This window comes from Anomaloglossus baeobatrachus, chromosome 7 (genome assembly GCF_048569485.1).
Source record: "Anomaloglossus baeobatrachus isolate aAnoBae1 chromosome 7, aAnoBae1.hap1, whole genome shotgun sequence".
NCBI classification, from domain to species: domain Eukaryota; kingdom Metazoa; phylum Chordata; class Amphibia; order Anura; family Aromobatidae; genus Anomaloglossus; species Anomaloglossus baeobatrachus.
The window spans coordinates 24,044,890-24,063,262 of NC_134359.1; the positions used below are offsets into that span (position 1 = coordinate 24,044,890).

Genomic DNA, 18,373 nt, shown 5'->3' on the forward strand with positions numbered 1-18,373 from the left:
GTTGGTCCCTGTGGATTTTTACCATTATCTATGGCAAAAACCGCAAGTACCTGCGGAAAAGAAGTGACATGCGCATTAATTCCGCAGCGGAAAATCCGCGGGTAAATCCGCAGGTATAAAAAAATACAGTGCGCGCACAGCATTTTTTTCTATCAATAGGTTTTTCTGGGGATTGACTGCAGAAATGTTAGACACATTTTCTGCAGCAAATCCGCGGTAAATCCGCAGCGTGCGCACATATCCTTAAACCAGCAGGTGTGTTCACACAGTGAGTTTATGGTGCAATTTTGCCGCATTTTTTTAACACAAAAAAAGCATGGCTAAAACAGGATGTGATGTCATCAAGAACAGGACAATGGAAAATTAAATAACAGTTGAAACAGGAAATTACATCAGGAAAGCTTTTTTTTTCTTTTTTATTAACCTAGCTTTGTTGACAGTCTTTTCTTTATTGCATGTAAAAAAGCGCACCCTAAAAAAACGTTGCAAAAATGCATCAAAAACTGCTGCAAATAAGCATAAAAAAAGCTGCAAAAACGCATCAAAATCCACATGTTTTTGGGTGCGTTTTTCTGCCACAAGCTGCAGATTTGGTGCAAAAAATTTCAGCACCAAATCTGCAATGTGTAAACATACTTTAAAATCCTGTAGGTAAGAGGACCACATAGCAAATATTAAAATGTTCCCAGCACAAGGACGTCCAGAACCAGGTCCTCCTAGAACAAAAGAACTTACTGTAGCTTTTTTTCTTCATCTTCTTACTCTCATGGGTTTATGCGTACCTCCCAATTTTTTGAAGAACAGAAAGAGGGACAAACTATGCAGTAGGCGCCATTGTAAGTTTTGACCACACCCCAAGCCACACCCACTTGGCAATGAGAGACATTTAGCAGATGCCCCGGGACTGTCCACTGTATCCAGGACGGTTGAGACTAGAGATAGATGATTCATGGGACTCCAGTCCAGTCCAGTGGTACCTGTTGGCTGGACAGGAGACTGCGAATCTCTCACCTTCCGGTGGGTTTTCATCATCCAGGGCTGGAGCGACGTCATCTGTCCATTTTGCTCATTTCTATTTGGAATAGATTTATTGTTTGTTTGTTCATTCATAGCCAGAACTTTGTCATGTTGATGAAAGTTTCGCTATTCGACCTCTGGCTGTTTTGTGTCTGTAAATCCGTGTTCACGTATTGGATAAATACTGTGTACTGCTTGTGGAATCAGAGCCTGCAGTGCAGCTTCAAGAATAATATATTCTCCCAGTGACATCAGCAGAGCCTGTGGCTCTCGGCTTAGCTCCTGCCTGCAACGTTTAGGGTTGCGATTTGAGTCGTGGGGCATATTAAAAAAAAAAAGATTTTAGTAATTGTTTCTCATTACTTTTAGCAGTAATATAGGAACAAAAAAAATCTGGTTTTTTTTCTTCACTTCTAGAATACAGGGACATAAAGACACACTGCTGTGTACAGATGTATCTCTATGTACCTGAATAATCTGCTTCTAGGCTCCCTGCCTGCAATACAGGTCAAGATGACCAAATTCTCTTATCTATTTCAGTGTAAGCTGTGGCTCATAACTAGGGCTCCTGCCTATAAACATCAAGGTCTTGAGGTCCAGTCTCTGGAGGATCAGAGAAGTGGGAATTGGTTCTTTGGTTTTTGCTCATTCAGTGAGATGCCGAGGGAAATGCTAGAAAGGAGAGGTGAGGAGAATACTGGCAAGGTGAGGAAGTCGGGACAAAATCCCTGACTGTCAGGACAACAGGACTGAGCCACAAATCGGGACAGTCCGCTGAATATGGGACGGTTGGGAGCTATGGGTTAATGCACAATATTTATTCCAGGTGGGGGAAACTAATGAGATTTTTAAGCAGAAAATTAGGCAAAACCACTCCAAACTCGCCCGAAAAAAAGGTGTGTAGGGTATGTTGACCCTTTGGGTACGATACCAGTCGTAATGAGGTGAGTACAGGAATAAGATGCACCAAATTCATTAAAAGTTTTTTTTTGCACCTTGCCAGAAATAAATATTTCTATCATAAGACACACCGCCACTATCCATGAATTTAATGGGTGGGCATAGCCATGCCTCGTCCCAACTCCTCCCCAGCTCCTCCTATTTTGTCAAAAGTGCTAAAAACTAGCGAGAAAAGTCACAACCTTTTTTGTGCGGCCCCACGTTGTGCAACAAAAATTTGCAGCAATTTTTATTTCTTTTTTTTATTCCAGTTTTATGGCATAACACTTTGCTATATTAATGCCTGAGTCTTCCTGCTGACATTTCGGAGCAGGAGCTGGCTATGTGCATGCTGAATATTTTTCGAGGAGTTAGAAACTAAGGCTGCTTTCACACATCCGGTTTTTGCTCTGCGGCACAATACGGCGCTCTGCAGAAAAACCGCAACCGTTTTTTTTTGCCGCCGGTTGCGGTTTTTTTTGCATAGACTTACATTAGTGCCGTATTGTGCCGCATGGGCTTACGTTCGGTCCGGTTTTTGCCGCATGCGGCAGATTTAGCCGATGCCGCGGCCGGATGGAACGTTGCCTGCAACGTTTTTTGCTCTGGCAAGAAAACTGCATCGCGCCGCGGCGCATTCTTCAATGCATGCCTATGGACGCCGGATGCGTCGCGATTCGGAAAAAACGCATCCGGCCGCCGCATGCGTTTCTTCCACTGCGCATGCTCAGTAGCATGCCGCAACCGGAAAAAAACGGACGGGCCGCATGTAAAAACTTATGCAAAGAATGCGGTGTTTTCGCCGCATCCGTTGCATAGGTTTCACAGCCGGATTGAGACGCACTGCTCAAACCGGATGTGTGAAAGTAGCCTAAGTGAAAACTGATAAGAAACTCTTCAAATACTTCTCAAAAATGTAGTGGTTCTGCTCAGTTTTCTCTTACAAGACAGTGTGGCCATGACTGGGCTCCTGCTGGATGGGGCCTACTTACACCAGCAGCTACTTCAGATAGCTGTATGTCCAAGAACACACATTCACCTGAAATGTATTGCAGCTCAGAGACTGGCTCGGTTCCTGCACTGCAATATATGTTTCCAGCCAATCAGAGACCAGAGTATAATGCCTCAAGCATATGGACAAATATTGGAATATACAATGAAAAATGCTACTTGCTAATTTGAACATGTGAATAATGAATTGCATACCTGCCATGAATATTAGGAAAAAGGAGATATTTAGCAATCGCATTGATCAATGTAACTGAGCCCCAAGGCCTCGTCAAGGCATATCTCTATATTGGGGTCCCTAGCTCTGTGACCCTAACTGTGTGTCATCTTATTGCAATTAAAAACTGCTATGGGTGGAGAGGGGTAACTAAGGACTTTCTTATATAGGAGATGGAAAAAACATGGCCGAAAGGGGTGGAGCTGTGTTCACATTCAGAAAAAAACTACATATAACTGAATAGGATAACTGAAGTGAGCAATAATATATATATTATGAGTGCAAGCCAAAAATTACATACTATATACGGATAAGGCTGCACATCAAACTTAGATAATAGTATAATGCCTCAAGCATATGGACAAATATTGGAATATACAATGAAAAATGCTACTTGCTAATTTGAACATGTGAATAATGAATTGCATACCTGCCATGAATATTAGGAAAAAGGAGATATTTAGCAATCGCATTGATCAATGTAACTGAGCCCCAAGGCCTCGTCAAGGCATATTTCTATATTGGGGTCCCTAGCTCTGTGACCCTAACTGTGTGTCATCTTATTGCAATTAAAAACTGCTGTGGGTGGAGAGGGGTAACTAAGGACTTTCTTATATAGGAGATGGAAAAAACATGGCCGAAAGGGGCGGAGCTGTGTTCACATTCAGAAAAAAACTACATATAACTGAATAGGATAACTGAAGTGAGCACTAATATATATATTATGAGTGCAAGCCAAAAATTACATACTATATACGGATAAGGCTGCACATCAAACTTAGATAATAGTATAATGCCTCAAGCATATGGACAAATATTGGAATATACAATGAAAAATGCTACTTGCTAATTTGAACATGTGAATAATGAATTGCATACCTGCCATGAATATTAGGAAAAAGGAGATATTTAGCAATCGCATTGATCAATGTAACTGAGCCCCAAGCCTCGTCAAGGCATATCTCTATATTGGGGTCCCTAGCTCTGTGACCCTAACTGTGTGTCATCTTATTGCAATTAAAAACTGCTATGGGTGGAGAGGGGTAACTAAGGACTTTCTTATATTCATCTTATTGCAATTAAAAACTGCTATGGGTGGAGAGGGGTAACTAAGGACTTTCTTATATAAGAAAGTCCTTAGTTACCCCTCTCCACCCATAGCAGTTTTTAATTGCAATAAGATGACACACAGTTAGGGTCACAGAGCTAGGGACCCCAATATAGAGATATGCCTTGACGAGGCCTTGGGGCTCAGTTACATTGATCAATGCGATTGCTAAATATCTCCTTTTTCCTAATATTCATGGCAGGTATGCAATTCATTATTCACATGTTCAAATTAGCAAGTAGCATTTTTCATTGTATATTCCAATATTTGTCCATATGCTTGAGGCATTATACTATTATCTAAGTTTGATGTGCAGCCTTATCCGTATATAGTATGTAATTTTTGGCTTGCACTCATAATATATATATTAGTGCTCACTTCAGTTATCCTATTCAATCAGAGACCAGAGGCTGATGTCACTGGCAGCACATGGCTGTGATGTCATGCACTGTCCATCGCTTGCATGCTGCTGCCATCTTCTGCGATATCTATGGAAGTGGACGTCGCCTGTCATGGGAGCAAGTAAAGGTGAGTAGAATTATTTATATTTGTTGGAGCAGAGCCACAGAACAAGGACATCATTACTGGAATATATGGAGGATGGGGCATATTATACCAGGAAAGGGAGGCATTATACCTGGATAGATCCCAGGATGGAGAATATCATAACAGGAAAGGAAGAAATTATACCATGAAGGGGCCCAGGATGGAGGATATCATAACAGGAAAGGAAGAAATTATACCATGAAGGGGCCCACGATGGAGAATAATATACCAGGAAAGGGAGACATACCATGAAAAGGCCAAGGATGGAGGATATTCTACCTGGAAAGGGAGATATTATTCCAAGAAACGGCCAAGAATGGAGGATATTATACCAGGAAACGGAGACGTTATACCAGTAAGTGGCCAAGGATGGAAGATATTCCACCTGGAAAGGGAGTTATTATACCAGGAAAGGGCCAAAGTTGTAGGATAATATACTAAGAAAGAGAGACATTATATCAGGAAAGGTTTAAGTATGGAGGATATTATACCAGGAAAGGGAGACCTTATATCAGGAAGGGGCCCAGGATGGGGAACATTCTATCTGGAAAGGGAGACATTATACCAAGAAAGGGACAAGGATGGAGGATAACATACCAGGAAAGGAAGACATTATTCCAGGAAGGAGCCCATGAAAGGGCCAAGGATGGAGGATAATATACCAGGAAAGGGAGGCATTATTCCATGAAAGAGCCCAGGATGGAGGATATCATAACAGGAAAGGAAGATATTATACCATGAAGGGGCCCACAATGGAGAATAATATACCAGGAAAGGAAGTCATACCATGAAAAGGCCAAGGATGGAGGACTTTCTACCTGTAAAGGGAGATATTATACCAGAAAAAAGCCAAGAATGGACGATATTATACCAGGAAAGGGAGACATTATACCAGTAAGGCTCCTTTCACATTGCGTTTCAGTGGCTCCGTCGGGGCATATGTCCGAAATCCCGCCCCTCCCCCCACAAAACGTGTTTTGGACATATGCGACGACAGGGCCATTGAGTATAATGGAGCAGACAGAGAAAGTGTGTGCTCTGTCTTGCACCATTTTCAGGTATATATGCTTTTTGCAGGCGGACACCCGAGTGTAGTCTGCTGCGTCTGGGCATCCACCTGCAGAAAGCATATAGACCCGAAAATGGTGCAAGACAGAGTACATGCTTGCTCTGTCTGCTCCATTATACTCCATGGCCCTGTCGGCGCATACATCCGAAACACGTTTTGTGGGGGGAGGGGCGGGATTTCGGACGTATACCCCGACAGAGCCACTGAAACGCAATGTGAAAAAAGCCTTAGGGGGCCAAGGATGGAGGATATTCTACCTGGAAAGGGAGATATTATACCAGGAAAGGGCCAAAGATGTAGGATAATATACTAATAAAGAAAGACATTATACCAGGAAAGGGCCAAGTATGGAGGATATTATACCAGGAAAGGGAGACCTTATACCAGGAAGGGGCCCAGTATGGGGGACATTATACCTGGAAAGGGAGGAATTTTTCCAGGAAAGGGGCAAGGATGGAGGATAATATACCAGGAAAGGAAGACATTATTCCAGGAAGGAGCCCAGGAAAGGGCCAAGGATGGAGGATAATATACCAGGAAAGGGAGGAATTATTCCAGGAAAGGGGCAATGATGGAGGATAATATACCAGGAAAGGGAGGAATTATTCCAGGAAAGGGGCAAGGATGGAGGATAATATACCAGGAAAGGAAGACATTATTCCAGGAAGGAGCCCAGGAAAGGGCCAAGGATGGAGGATAAAATACCAGGAAATGGAGACATTATTCCAGGGAAGGGGCAAGGATGGAAGATAATATAACAGAAAAGGAAGACATTATAGCAGGAAGGGGCCAAGAAATGAGGATATTATACCAGGAAAGGGAGACATTATACCATCAATCTCTAGTTAAACCACTGGTTATGAAAGACAAATGCTGCAACATTTTTAATGAAACCAAGATTGCAAAAATGATATTTAGCCCCAATTGCATGCATCTAAAAAAAAAAAAGATCCCAAAATGAGGAAACCATATTAGAAAGCAAGAAGGGATTAAGATGGCATACAGCCCTAGAGAGGCAAAACATTTTTTGCAGGAGTGCTGCCTTAAGAGATAATTACCCCCCTCCCCATCGAGCATCATCCATGTAGAAGTAACGAGCTTCATACATATATTAAATATAGGTAGAAGATAATTGGTCCGAGTTTAAGCTTCCGATTCCCCGTTCCAGCTCCACTTACATTTATAGGTAATTATGAGAACTTTGAGGCAAATTAATGTTTTTCTTGGATCGGAGTTGGGCCATTTAGATACATCTGGGCTGTTATCATCTCAATTTTACAAGTATGTAATTACTCCCAATGCCGGAAGCGTATGCGCCTATTATTACTAATTCTGCATGTGCTCAATTTTAGAAGCATCTAGAAGTATTTTTAAGTAGTCTGACAGTTTTGTTCCATTGTCTGAGACCCAAGCGGCGATGAGTCCGGGCGTATTGTGTTACCGTACGATAATATCCTGCAAAATTATATCAATTAGAGAGAAATTTCCTATCAGCTCTCCTGGGGCCAGCGCTGGTATTATTATGTAATTGCTATATATGAATAATACTGGAATAAGTTTTTTTTTCTCGCATGAACTGCCCAGACGCTTCTGCTGGTGACTGCAGAATTTCTTATGAGGTAGTAAATAAAGATGGGAGAAAGTTCACTCCAAATTTTAATAAGTAGAAGTCGCGCTGCTGCTCCCCGGATATCACCAATTAATACAGCTCCTTCTTGGATAGAATATATCCCATATACTGCATCATGTGGAGAATCATAAGGTTATCAATCAGCTAAAGCCAGAATTTGGTTAATACTGAGCCCAAAAAAGGGGATTTTTATTATTATTATTATTATTATTGTTATTATTATTATTATTATTATACACAGGATGTTATATTTTTTATTATTAATTATTATTATTGTCATTATTAGCATTATTTTTATTATAATTATTTTTTATTATTATAATTATTATTAATATTTAGTATTATTATTACTATAATTACTTATTATTATTAATTATTATTATTATTATTATTATTATACACAGGATGTTATTATTTTTTTATATTATTAATTATTATTGTTGTTATTATTAGTATTATTATTATTATTGTTATTATTATAATTTTTTTTTATTATAATAATAATAATAATAATAATTATTATTATTATTATTATTATTATTATTATTATTATTATTCACAGCTCTGGTAAAAATTAGGAGACCACTTCCAAATTGTCAGTTTTTCTGATTTTTCTCTTTATATTTTTGAGTAAAATGTAAATTGTTCTTTTATTCTATAAACTACTGACGTCTCCGAATTTCCAAGCAATACATTTTGTATTTATTTTCTGAAAATGAGAAATGGTCAAAATAACAAAATAATGAATTGCTTTCAGCCATCAAATAATGCAAAGAAAACAAGTTCATAATCATTTAGAAAGAACAATACTAATAATGTTTTAACTCAGGAAGATTCAGAAATCAATATATTATGGAATAACCATGATTTGTAATCACAGCTTTCATGCGTCTTGGCTGCTTTCCATCAGTCTTCACACTGCTTTTGGGTGACCTTATGCCACTCCTGGTGCAAAAATGTAAACAGTTCTTCTTTGTTTGATGGCTTGTGACTATCCATCTTCCTCTTGATTACATTCCAAAGGTTTTCAATGGGGTTCAGGTCTGAAGATTGGGCTGGCCATGACAGGGTTTTGATGTGGTGCTCCTTCATCCACACATTGGTTAACCTAGCTGTGTGGCATAGCACATTGTTCTTTTCAGCTTTGCTCAACACTTGGTCATCTAATGGTTAGACGGAGTCCTGTAGAGGCGTACAAGCCACAGTGTGAAATTTGGTGGAGGATCTGTGATGATCTGGGGATGCTTCAGCAAGGCTGGAATTGGGCAGATTAAACCTTGAAAAGGACGTATGAATCAAGCCACATACAAGGTTATTCTGGAAAAACAGTTGCTTCCTTCTGCTCAGGCAATGTTTCCCAACTCTGAGGACTGTTTTTTCCAGCAGGACAATGTGCCATGCCACACAGCTAGGTCAATCAGTTGGACCATCATTTATTTTTCAACAGGACAATGACCCCAAACACACCTCCAGGCTGTGTAAGGGCTATTTGACTAAGAAAGACAGTGATGGGGTGCTACGCCAGATGACCTGGCCTCCACAGTCACCAAACCTGAACCCAATCAAGATAGTTTGGGGTGAGCTGGACCGCAGAGTGAAGGCAAAAGGGCCAACAAGTGCTAAGCATCTCTGGGAACTCCTTCAAAACTGTTGGAAAACGATTTCCGGTGACTACCTCTTTAAGCTCATCAAGAGATTGCCAAGAGTGTGCAAAGCAGTAAACACAGCAAAAGGTGGCTACTTTGAAGAACCTAGAATATAAGACATATTTTCAGTTGTTTCACACTTTTTTGAGTGTTAATTCATAGTTTTGCTACCTTCAATGTGAATCTACAATTTTCAGAGTCCTGAAAATAAAGAAAACTCTTTGAATGAGAAGGTGTGTCCAAACTTTTGGTAATATATATATATATATATATATATATATATATATATATATATGAACATTAGAAATTATATATGTATATTTCTAATGTTTATAACACCCCAATTATTGAACATGCTCTTTTCATCACTGATCTCTCAAACTCTCCATGAGCTACTTCGTGGATACAACCCAGGAGACCCTGTTATAAGCTCAGATCTCTGCCTCTTCTCTGGTTGGCCTTCTGGTACCTGATCTTCACTATTCCTCAGACTTTGCCTAGTCACCCTATTTGTTTTTTATTTACTGTTTTTGACACTCCAGTTATTTTACTTGCTGTTTTTACCTCTCCTCTCTCAAACTCACCATCATCTACTTCGTGGACACAACCCATGACACCCTGTTGTAAGTTACAATTTTTGATGCTTCTCTGTGGACCATCTGGTACGTGATCTTGGCTATTCCCCTGACTTTGCTTTGTCACCCTATATTAATACATTGTTTAACTGTTTTTACCACTTCTCTCTCAAACTCACCATCATCTTCGTGGATACAACCCAGGGGACCCTGTTGTAAGCTCAGATCTCTGACTCTTCTCTGCGGCCATTCTGGTACTTGATCTTGGCTATTCCCCTGGCTTTGCTTTGTCACGCTACATTTATTTTTATTTACTGTTTTTGATACTGCAATTATTTCACTTGCTGTTTTTACCACTCCTCTCTCAAACTTGCCATCAGCTACTTTGTGGACACAACCCAGGGAACCCTGTTGTATGTTCAGCTCTCTGACTCTTCTCTGCAGACTTTCCGGTACCTGATCTTGGCTATTCCCCAGACTTTGCCTGGTCATCAGAAATATATATTTTTAATGTTTATAACACCCCAATTATTGCACTCACTCTTTTTTACTGTCCTCTCTCAAAGTCACCATCAGCTACTTTGTGGATACAACCCAGGGGACACTGTTGTAAGCTCAGATCTCTGCCTCTTCTCTGTGGACCTTCTGGTACCTCTATTCCCCAGACTTTGCCAGATCACCAGAAATATATATTTCTAATGCTTGTAACGCCCCAATTATTGCACTTGCTCTTTTTTACCACTCATCTCTCAAACTCATCATCAGCTACTTTGTGGATACAACCCAGGGGACCCTGTTGTAACTTCAGATCTCAGTATAGGAGTTGAAGGGTGAAATCCAGGAAGCCGCGTAGCAGATTAACATGTGCCATGTCTGTCTGTGGTTGCCTTTTTTTAGGTGACGACCCTAGAGAAACCCTTATAGGAGATATTTTTGTGCTCTAGAAGGCAATGTAAAAACTGCAGTATTTAGGAATTTTTGAATTTTTCAAGAATTTTTTAAAAAAAAGTGTTTTTCAGTTTCCTAGGGTCGGATCGCCTTGCTCATGTGATTGCTCCGCCTAATACACCTGCATGACCTCTTTATATTTCGTCTGTGTTGTGTTTTCTGTAGTGCCGGAAGTTTTTAGTAACTGCCCAAGATTCTTCAGTTTAGAAAGTTTAGAAACAAAATCAGCCCTGCAGTTGCGCGTCGTCGCTGATTAGAATAGATAAATGCCGCGTATGCGGTGAATGTCAAGTTTCTACATTTTCAGAGCTTTAGATGGATATATAGACGGCGGTAAAGTCCCAATCCTCAGCCCTGTTGTTTGTAGAGAACGTCTTTTCTTATCAAGACAAAGCTTCACTTGGCGCATTGAGAGAAATGAGCGTTTCCCGGCTCAGATGTGGATTTATCTTACAGAAAATGCACTGAACGGATTCTAAACAATTCTTTCTGCTTCTTACGGCTGACAACCACCAGGCTCGTATTATCTGGATGGGAGGCGGATAATATCTGCTTAGGAATAATGTTTTTAGACTCAGATTTGATCGTTTACCTCCCGAAAATTAGACTAAGTAGAAACCTTGATAAAGATAATCGCGCCGCGGACTACACTGCAGCAACCTTGGAAGATAGTGATGGCCATGTTCTTCCAGGATCCTTCTGCTTCACAAATATAATCTACACAAAATGGAAAATATATCGGAAGAATTTGCACGAAAAAAGACCCCTATGGGCAATAATAAAACCAACAATATTTGCAAATCGGAAGGGAACAGGGTCTCTTGTGCCGCCATTCGGAAGATTGGAAGTAGCGATCCAAGAAATCAATATTGAACTTTTTTAAAGAACCAAAATCTGGATTTCCAAAGAGCTGTTTCGGGGTTTTCGCTCATCTTCAGAGGGGCAAATCTTGTGGTATGGGACGATATAGACTTATAAGATTGCTGCTTCCAAAAGATGGCGCCAGAGACTCTGATGATGTATTCACTGGAGATGAGTGAATCCATTCCAAAAGAATTGCATTTGCTAACAAATTTAGCTAAAATGTGAATTTTTGGGGTATTCGATTTATACAATTTATAAGGGCTGAAATTAAAAAGTCAATAAACCTCTCCTCTGCCCTCCACTTACTGGTCCTTCTTCCTTCTTTTTGGTTTTCTGGCTGCTCCGCTGATGACTGTGCCCTGCGCACTTACTTGGTGCATGGTGCACATCTATATAGAGAAGACAATTGGAGGAAGGGAGAGAAGTGGAGGTTGTGGGACACATATGGGGAGGATCGGAGAGGTGACCATGAGCATTTGGCTTTTTTTAACACCAGCCCTAAGAATTTGCTCAATTTGAATCCCCCAAAATTTGGACACTAGCAAAATTTGTAGCAAATATTGTGCATGTTTTCTTGTGGCATCAATTGGAAGCAGCAATCGTATTGACCCTTTTAGAGACCCTTGCAGCATGATTTTTCCTTCTGAAGAGGAACAGCAACTTTTTAAAATATATATATATATATTTTTTTTTAACCCCTTGCTAGCAGGCTCTTTATGCTGAGATTAATCTGTTGCAAATTGGATCTCACCCTTGAAGTGAGAAAATCTGCATAAACTGATTTTCGGAAGATTTACTCAACTCTACTATTTGCATATCGTATTTCCCCGGGAACATTGGATGGCCGATAGGTTTCCTTATGGACAAATTTTATCCCTTAAACCAGCATTAGCACATAAATCACTGACCAGAATGTTATGATCCTGAGAATGGGCAAATTTTGGTTCTGGTTACTCTCACAGTTTCTTGAAATGTTATTCATAGCTTTGTATTATATTGTAGCTCTGCAGGATGTTTAGGGTCCTTTTCCTTCTGGAAGGTGAACTTACGCCCCAGTCTCAGGTCTTTTGCAGCCTCTAACAGGTTTTTATCTAGGATTGCCCTGTATTTAACTCTATCCATCTTCCCATCCACACTGACCAGCTTCCCTGCCTCTGCTGGAGAAAAGCCTCCCCACAGCAGGATGCTACCTCCACCATGTGTGACAGTGGGGATGGTGTTTTCAGGGTGATGTGCAGCATTAGTTTTCCACCACACATAACATTTTGCATTTTGTCCAACAATATTTCCTTTCGTCTCATCTGACCAGAACACCTTCTTCCATTGCTTAGAATGTCCCCTTCAGTGATGTGGAAGAAGATGCTCTGATCAAATGGGTCAGGATTATAAATGGTAAGTGGGGGCTGTCCTGTTACCAATTTCAAACTGAGGTACAAGATCTTATGTTTCTGTATGGTGGAGACACATTCTGTTGTAGTTAAACCCTTGTTATTACTAATGATGTGAACCCGGAAATGTTTCTATATTTTATGTCCTAACCATTGTCTTGTCTTGCTTAGTTTTCAGGCCGGTAGAGTCGGAGTTTTGTGAGAAGCCGGCACTGTCGACGGTTCAGCTGTGCAACCTCCCCTGTCCGTCAGATTGCTCGTTGTCTCCATGGACAGACTGGGGGCCATGTATACATGAAAACTGTCTGGAACCTCATGGGAGGAAAGGTTTGTTCTTTCTTCCTTATAAAAAAAAAATATTTGTTCAGGTTTTAATCATCTGCATATGCAAAAACAGCCCCAAAAACAGTAACAATCCCCCAAAAGTGTTCTTATATCTGGACCTCACCTTAGGAATTGCCCATAAATGCAACATTTTGATACAGGTGCCTATGGAATCTTGAAATGTAAACTTGACACATTATATCTGAGAGTAAACAGGGTTTTTTTGATGGAGAAAAACATTTTTTTTCTTTTTTAGGCTTTAAATTCAGAAGAAGACAAGTTCTAGCAGAGCCCTCGACCCCCGCTGGAAACTGTCCCCATCTAGTGGAATCGGTCCCGTGTGAGGATCCCGTGTGCCATCGATGGGAGGTATCGGGACAGTTACACTGCGTGCCTGAAAATGGAGAGTGCGGGCATGGAAAATACGACATAAACACAACCTGCCGGGGGGAGAATGGTGAGTCTCTAGGGCATTATCACTCTATGGTTTCGGAGGACTGTGTAACAGATATTTAATTTCGGAAGGTGCTGATGATACATTGTGGAGATCCAGCCGGTGCGATGCTCACCGGGACGAGTGTGCAGATGAACTCTCCTAAAGAAGACACAGTCTCTGGTGTCTCCTTCTGGAGGACGTCCTATACCTAGTGTCCTTGTAGACGTGTCAGAGTGGCTTTGTGAATATGGTAGGGTTGATATAGGAAAAGGATGAAGCAGAATATTACAATGTTGTGAAATGTTATCGGTTTAATGTAGAAACATTTCGTTTTATTGACATCAAAATCTTTACTTACTGTTTTTTAACATCACTGAACAGAACACAGAAGTGGAAACATCAAGACTGGCCCAATCTTGACGTTTCCACTTGTATGTTCTGTTCAGTGGCGGTCAGGTCCAGTCCCCACCCCTCGGCTGTGTCTCTTCTGTGTCTTGCTCAGTGGTGGTCGGGTTTAGTCTCCTCACCTCGGCCATGTATCTGACCACTGAACACCTTGTACTTCTGTGTCTTGCTCAGTGGTGATCGCGGCTCAGCCTCCTCACCTCGGCCGTGTCTCTGAAAACTGGACACTTTCTACTTCTGTGTCCTACTCAGTGGTGGTTGGGCTCACCCTTTTCACCTTGGCCACGTCTCTGAGCACTGAACACCTTGTCTTGCTCAGTGGTGGTCGGGTTCAGCCTCCACACCTCGGCTTTGTTTCTGACCACTGAACACCTTGTACATCTGTGTCTTGCTCAGTGGTTGTTGGGTTCAGCCTCCTCACCTTGCCTTTGTTTCTGAGCACTGAACACCTTGTTCTTCTGTGTCTTGCTCAGTGGTGGTCGGGGCTCAGCCTCCTCACCTTGGCCGTGTCTCTGAGCACTGAACACCTTGTACTTTGTCTTGCTCAGTGGTGGGTGGGTTCAGCCTCCTCACCTTGGCAGAGTCTGAGCACTTAACACCTTGCACTTTGTCTTGCTCAGTGGTGGTCGAGGTTCAGCCTCCTCACCTTGGCCGTGTCTCTGAGCACTGAACACCTTGTTCTTCTGTGTCTTGCTCAGTGGTGGTCAGGTTCAGCCTCCTTACCTCGGCTGTGTCTTTGAGCACTAATCTCCTTGTACTTCTGTAACTTGCTCAGTGGTGGTCGGGCTCAACCTCCTCACCTCGGTCGTGTCTTCTTGTACTTCTGGCCTCCCGGGAGATTGCAGCTCTGTAATGTGACAGCACTGGAATATAATGGCTTCCCATTCGCTTTAATTCTTCTTTTACCTTTTTCAGTTAATGTCGCCCTACCCTGTCGTAAAGGGCGTTGTCTCCCGATAGTGCACCCCCCTTGCCCCCGTAACTACACAAATACACATCACCTGACCTGGTTCGTCCAATCAACATTTACGTTTCTTAGCTTGGAGATGGAAAAAAATGTCCAAAAATGACAAGCTGGCGACAATACTCGCTGCCTATTAACTCTGCACACTGGATGTATAAAGTGCCGCCATCTAATGCACCACAATGGGTCATTAATGCCAAGGGCAGACGTTCCTTGTGCTGTGGATTATAGAAGGTTAATCCTGTACACTTCCATCCCCAGAGCGCGGGCACAGAGCAGATTTTGATTAACGATTGTCCTGGGAATCAGCGCGTTGCTTATTATCGTGGCAGGGGTTACTGATATATGTAATAAAAAAGAATTAGTTTCAGCGGCTGCTTGGACGCCGGTTCACATATATATTGTGGTTTATGTCTTACTCTGCTCGGTGCATGAAATCGAGAATGTTACACTTTCTACAGCGCTAGGAATATATTTTCATTCTGCAACTTTGAAGAAAAAAGTGGTAATTTATGAGCAGATGTGATCTGTCGTGATACAAGAGTGCAGATAATCATCTGCCAAACCCACCGATGTCACCACGATCGGCGATGTATCCGCTCCAGAGAAAAAAAAGGATCAGGCATCTTGATGTTCAACATGCCCGATCCTTTAATCTTAAAGAGCTTATCCAGTCTTGTGATAAAAGTCTGGAATCACTATGCTTCAAGGTCGGATCTGATATAGTCAGAGACGGGAGTCTGAATCACCCCCATAGGTACAGACTACAGTGCTGGCCAAAAAGTATTGGCACCCCTGCAATTCTGTCAGATAATACTCAATTTCTTCCTGAAAATGATTGCAATCACAAATTCTTTGGTGTTATTAACTTCATTTAATTTGTCTTCAATGAAAAAAAAATAAAAAAAATTGTCTTAAAGCCAAATTGGATATAATTCCACACCAAACATAAAAAAGGGGGTGGACAAAAGTATTGGCACTGTTTGAAAAATCATGTGATGCTTCTCTAATTTGTATAATTAGCAGCGCCTGTAACTTACCTGTGGCACCTAACAGGTGTTGGCAATAATAAATCACACTTGCAGCCGGGTGACATGGATTAAAGTTGACTCAGCCTCTGTCCTGTGTCCTTGTGTGCACCACATTGAGCATGGAGAAAAGAAAGAAGACCAAAGAACTGTCTGAGGACTTGAGAATCCAAATTGTGAGGAAGCATGAGCAATCTCAAGGCTACAAGTCCCTCTCCAAAGACCTGAAAGTTCCTGTGTCTACGGTGCGCAGTGTCATCAAGAAGTGTAAAGCCCATGGCACTGTGGCTAACCTCCCTAGATGTGGAAGGTAAAGAAAAATTGACGAGAGATTTCAACGCAAGATTGTGCGGATGGTGGATAAAGAACCTCGACTAATATCCAAACAAGTGCAAGCTGCCCTGTAGTCCGAGGGTACAACAGTGTCAACCCGTACTATCCGTCGGCGTCTGAATGAAAAGGGACTGTATGGTAGGATACCCAGGAAGACCCCACTTCTTACCCCGAGACATAAAAAAGCCAGGCTGGAGTTTGCCAAAACTTACCTGAGAAAGCCTAAAACGTTTTGGAAGAATGTTCTCTGGTCAGATGAGACAAAAGTAGAGCCTTTTGGGAAAAGCCATCAACATAGAGTTTACAGGAAAAAAAAGAGGCATTCAAAGAAAAGAACACGGTCCCTACAGTCAAACATGACGGAGGTTCCCTGATGTTTTGGGGTTGCTTTGCTGCCTCTGGCACTGGACTGCTTGACCGTGTGCATGGCATTATGAAGTCTGAAGACTACTAACAAATTTTGCAGCATAATGTAGGGCCCAGTGTGAGAAAGCTGGGTCTCCCTCAGAGGTCATGGGTCTTCCAGCAGGACAATGACCCAAAACACACTTCAAAAATCACTAGAAAATGGTTTGATAGAAAGCACTGGAGACTACTAAAGTGGCCAGCAATGAGTCCAGACCTGAACTCCATAGAAGACCTGTGGAGAGATCTCAAAGTGGCAGTTTGGAGAAGGCCCCCTTCAAATCTCAAGGACCTGGAGCAGTTTGACAAAGAAGAATGGTCTAAAATTCCAGCAGAGCATTGTAAGAAACTCACTGATGGTTACCGGAAGCGGTTGTGCGCAGTTATTTTAGCTAAAGGTTGTGCAACCAAGTATTAGGCTAAGGGTGCCAATACTTTTGTCTGGCCCATTTTTGGAGTTTTGTGTGAAATGATCAATGATTTGATTTTTGTTTCATTCCTTTTTGTGTTTTTTCATTGCAAGCAAAATAAATGAAGATAATAATACCAAAGAATGTGTGATTGCAATCATTTTCAGGAAGAAACTGAGTATTATCTGACAGAATTGCAGGGGTGCCAATACTTATGGCCAGCACCGTATGTCATTTTTTTGGGCAACATTTTTTGTAGTGTCACAAAGACCCCAGGAGAACGGTGAATGTTTTTACGCTCCGTTCCTAAAATGTTACTTTACTCATAATTAATTTAGAGATTACATTAACACTTAGAGCGAAGGAACATCCAAACAACATTAGGGGACGTCTATGTATATACGTCTCACGACATCGGCTGAATTTCAGGCTCATCTAAGATGCAAGTGCCACGTTTTTAAGGACAAGTCATAACCAAGGCGCGCTGGAGGCAGAAAAAAAAGAAACATGTCCCCAAATGTTCTGCAGAATGAAATATTCATTAACCCTTGTGTTGTGTGTGTGTGTATAGAGACTAACAAGACATGAGATGTTCCAGGTCTTTTTAGTAGAAATGACATCAGCGCTAAGAATGGTGACTGCCTGGTGCAATGTCGGGGTGATACCTATTGGTGCTGATCCTCCTAGTGGAGAGCCAGCTGATAAGGAGGGGGTAATGTAGTGATCCTCCGGAATAAAAAAGTATGCAAATTAGCCCCTATCCGGCAGGAGACAAAAAATATCAGTGTACTGCCACCTATTAGTAGACACCCTGTAAGGAATTGTTTGAGTGACTTTGTGAATATTTGTTTTACTTGCTCATATAGTGCTAAGAATTCCACAGCGCTTCATACACATCATCATCATCATCACGGTCCCACTGGGGCTCACAATCGAAATTTGCAGTGCGTCTTTGGAGAATTGGAGGAAACCAAAGGAAACCTACGCAAAAACAAAGAAAATATACAAACTCTTTGTAGATGTGGTCCTTTGGGGGATTCGAACCCAGGACCCCAGCGCTGCAAGGATATAGTGCTAACCACTGAGCCACCGAGAATAAAAGGGAATATAGAA

General features: G+C 41.5%; 1 protein-coding gene across 1 annotated transcript in view; it reads left to right on the top strand.

The window, feature by feature from the left end:
• THSD7B (thrombospondin type 1 domain containing 7B) overlaps positions 1-18,373 on the top strand; it is a 593,888-nt gene that overhangs the window by 250,748 nt on the left and 324,767 nt on the right. Inside the window, exons 6-7 of the mRNA XM_075317161.1 lie at positions 13,127-13,282; positions 13,536-13,736. Of these exons, the coding sequence (XP_075173276.1) occupies positions 13,127-13,282; positions 13,536-13,736 (357 nt within the window). The remainder of the gene's footprint in view (positions 1-13,126; positions 13,283-13,535; positions 13,737-18,373) is intronic.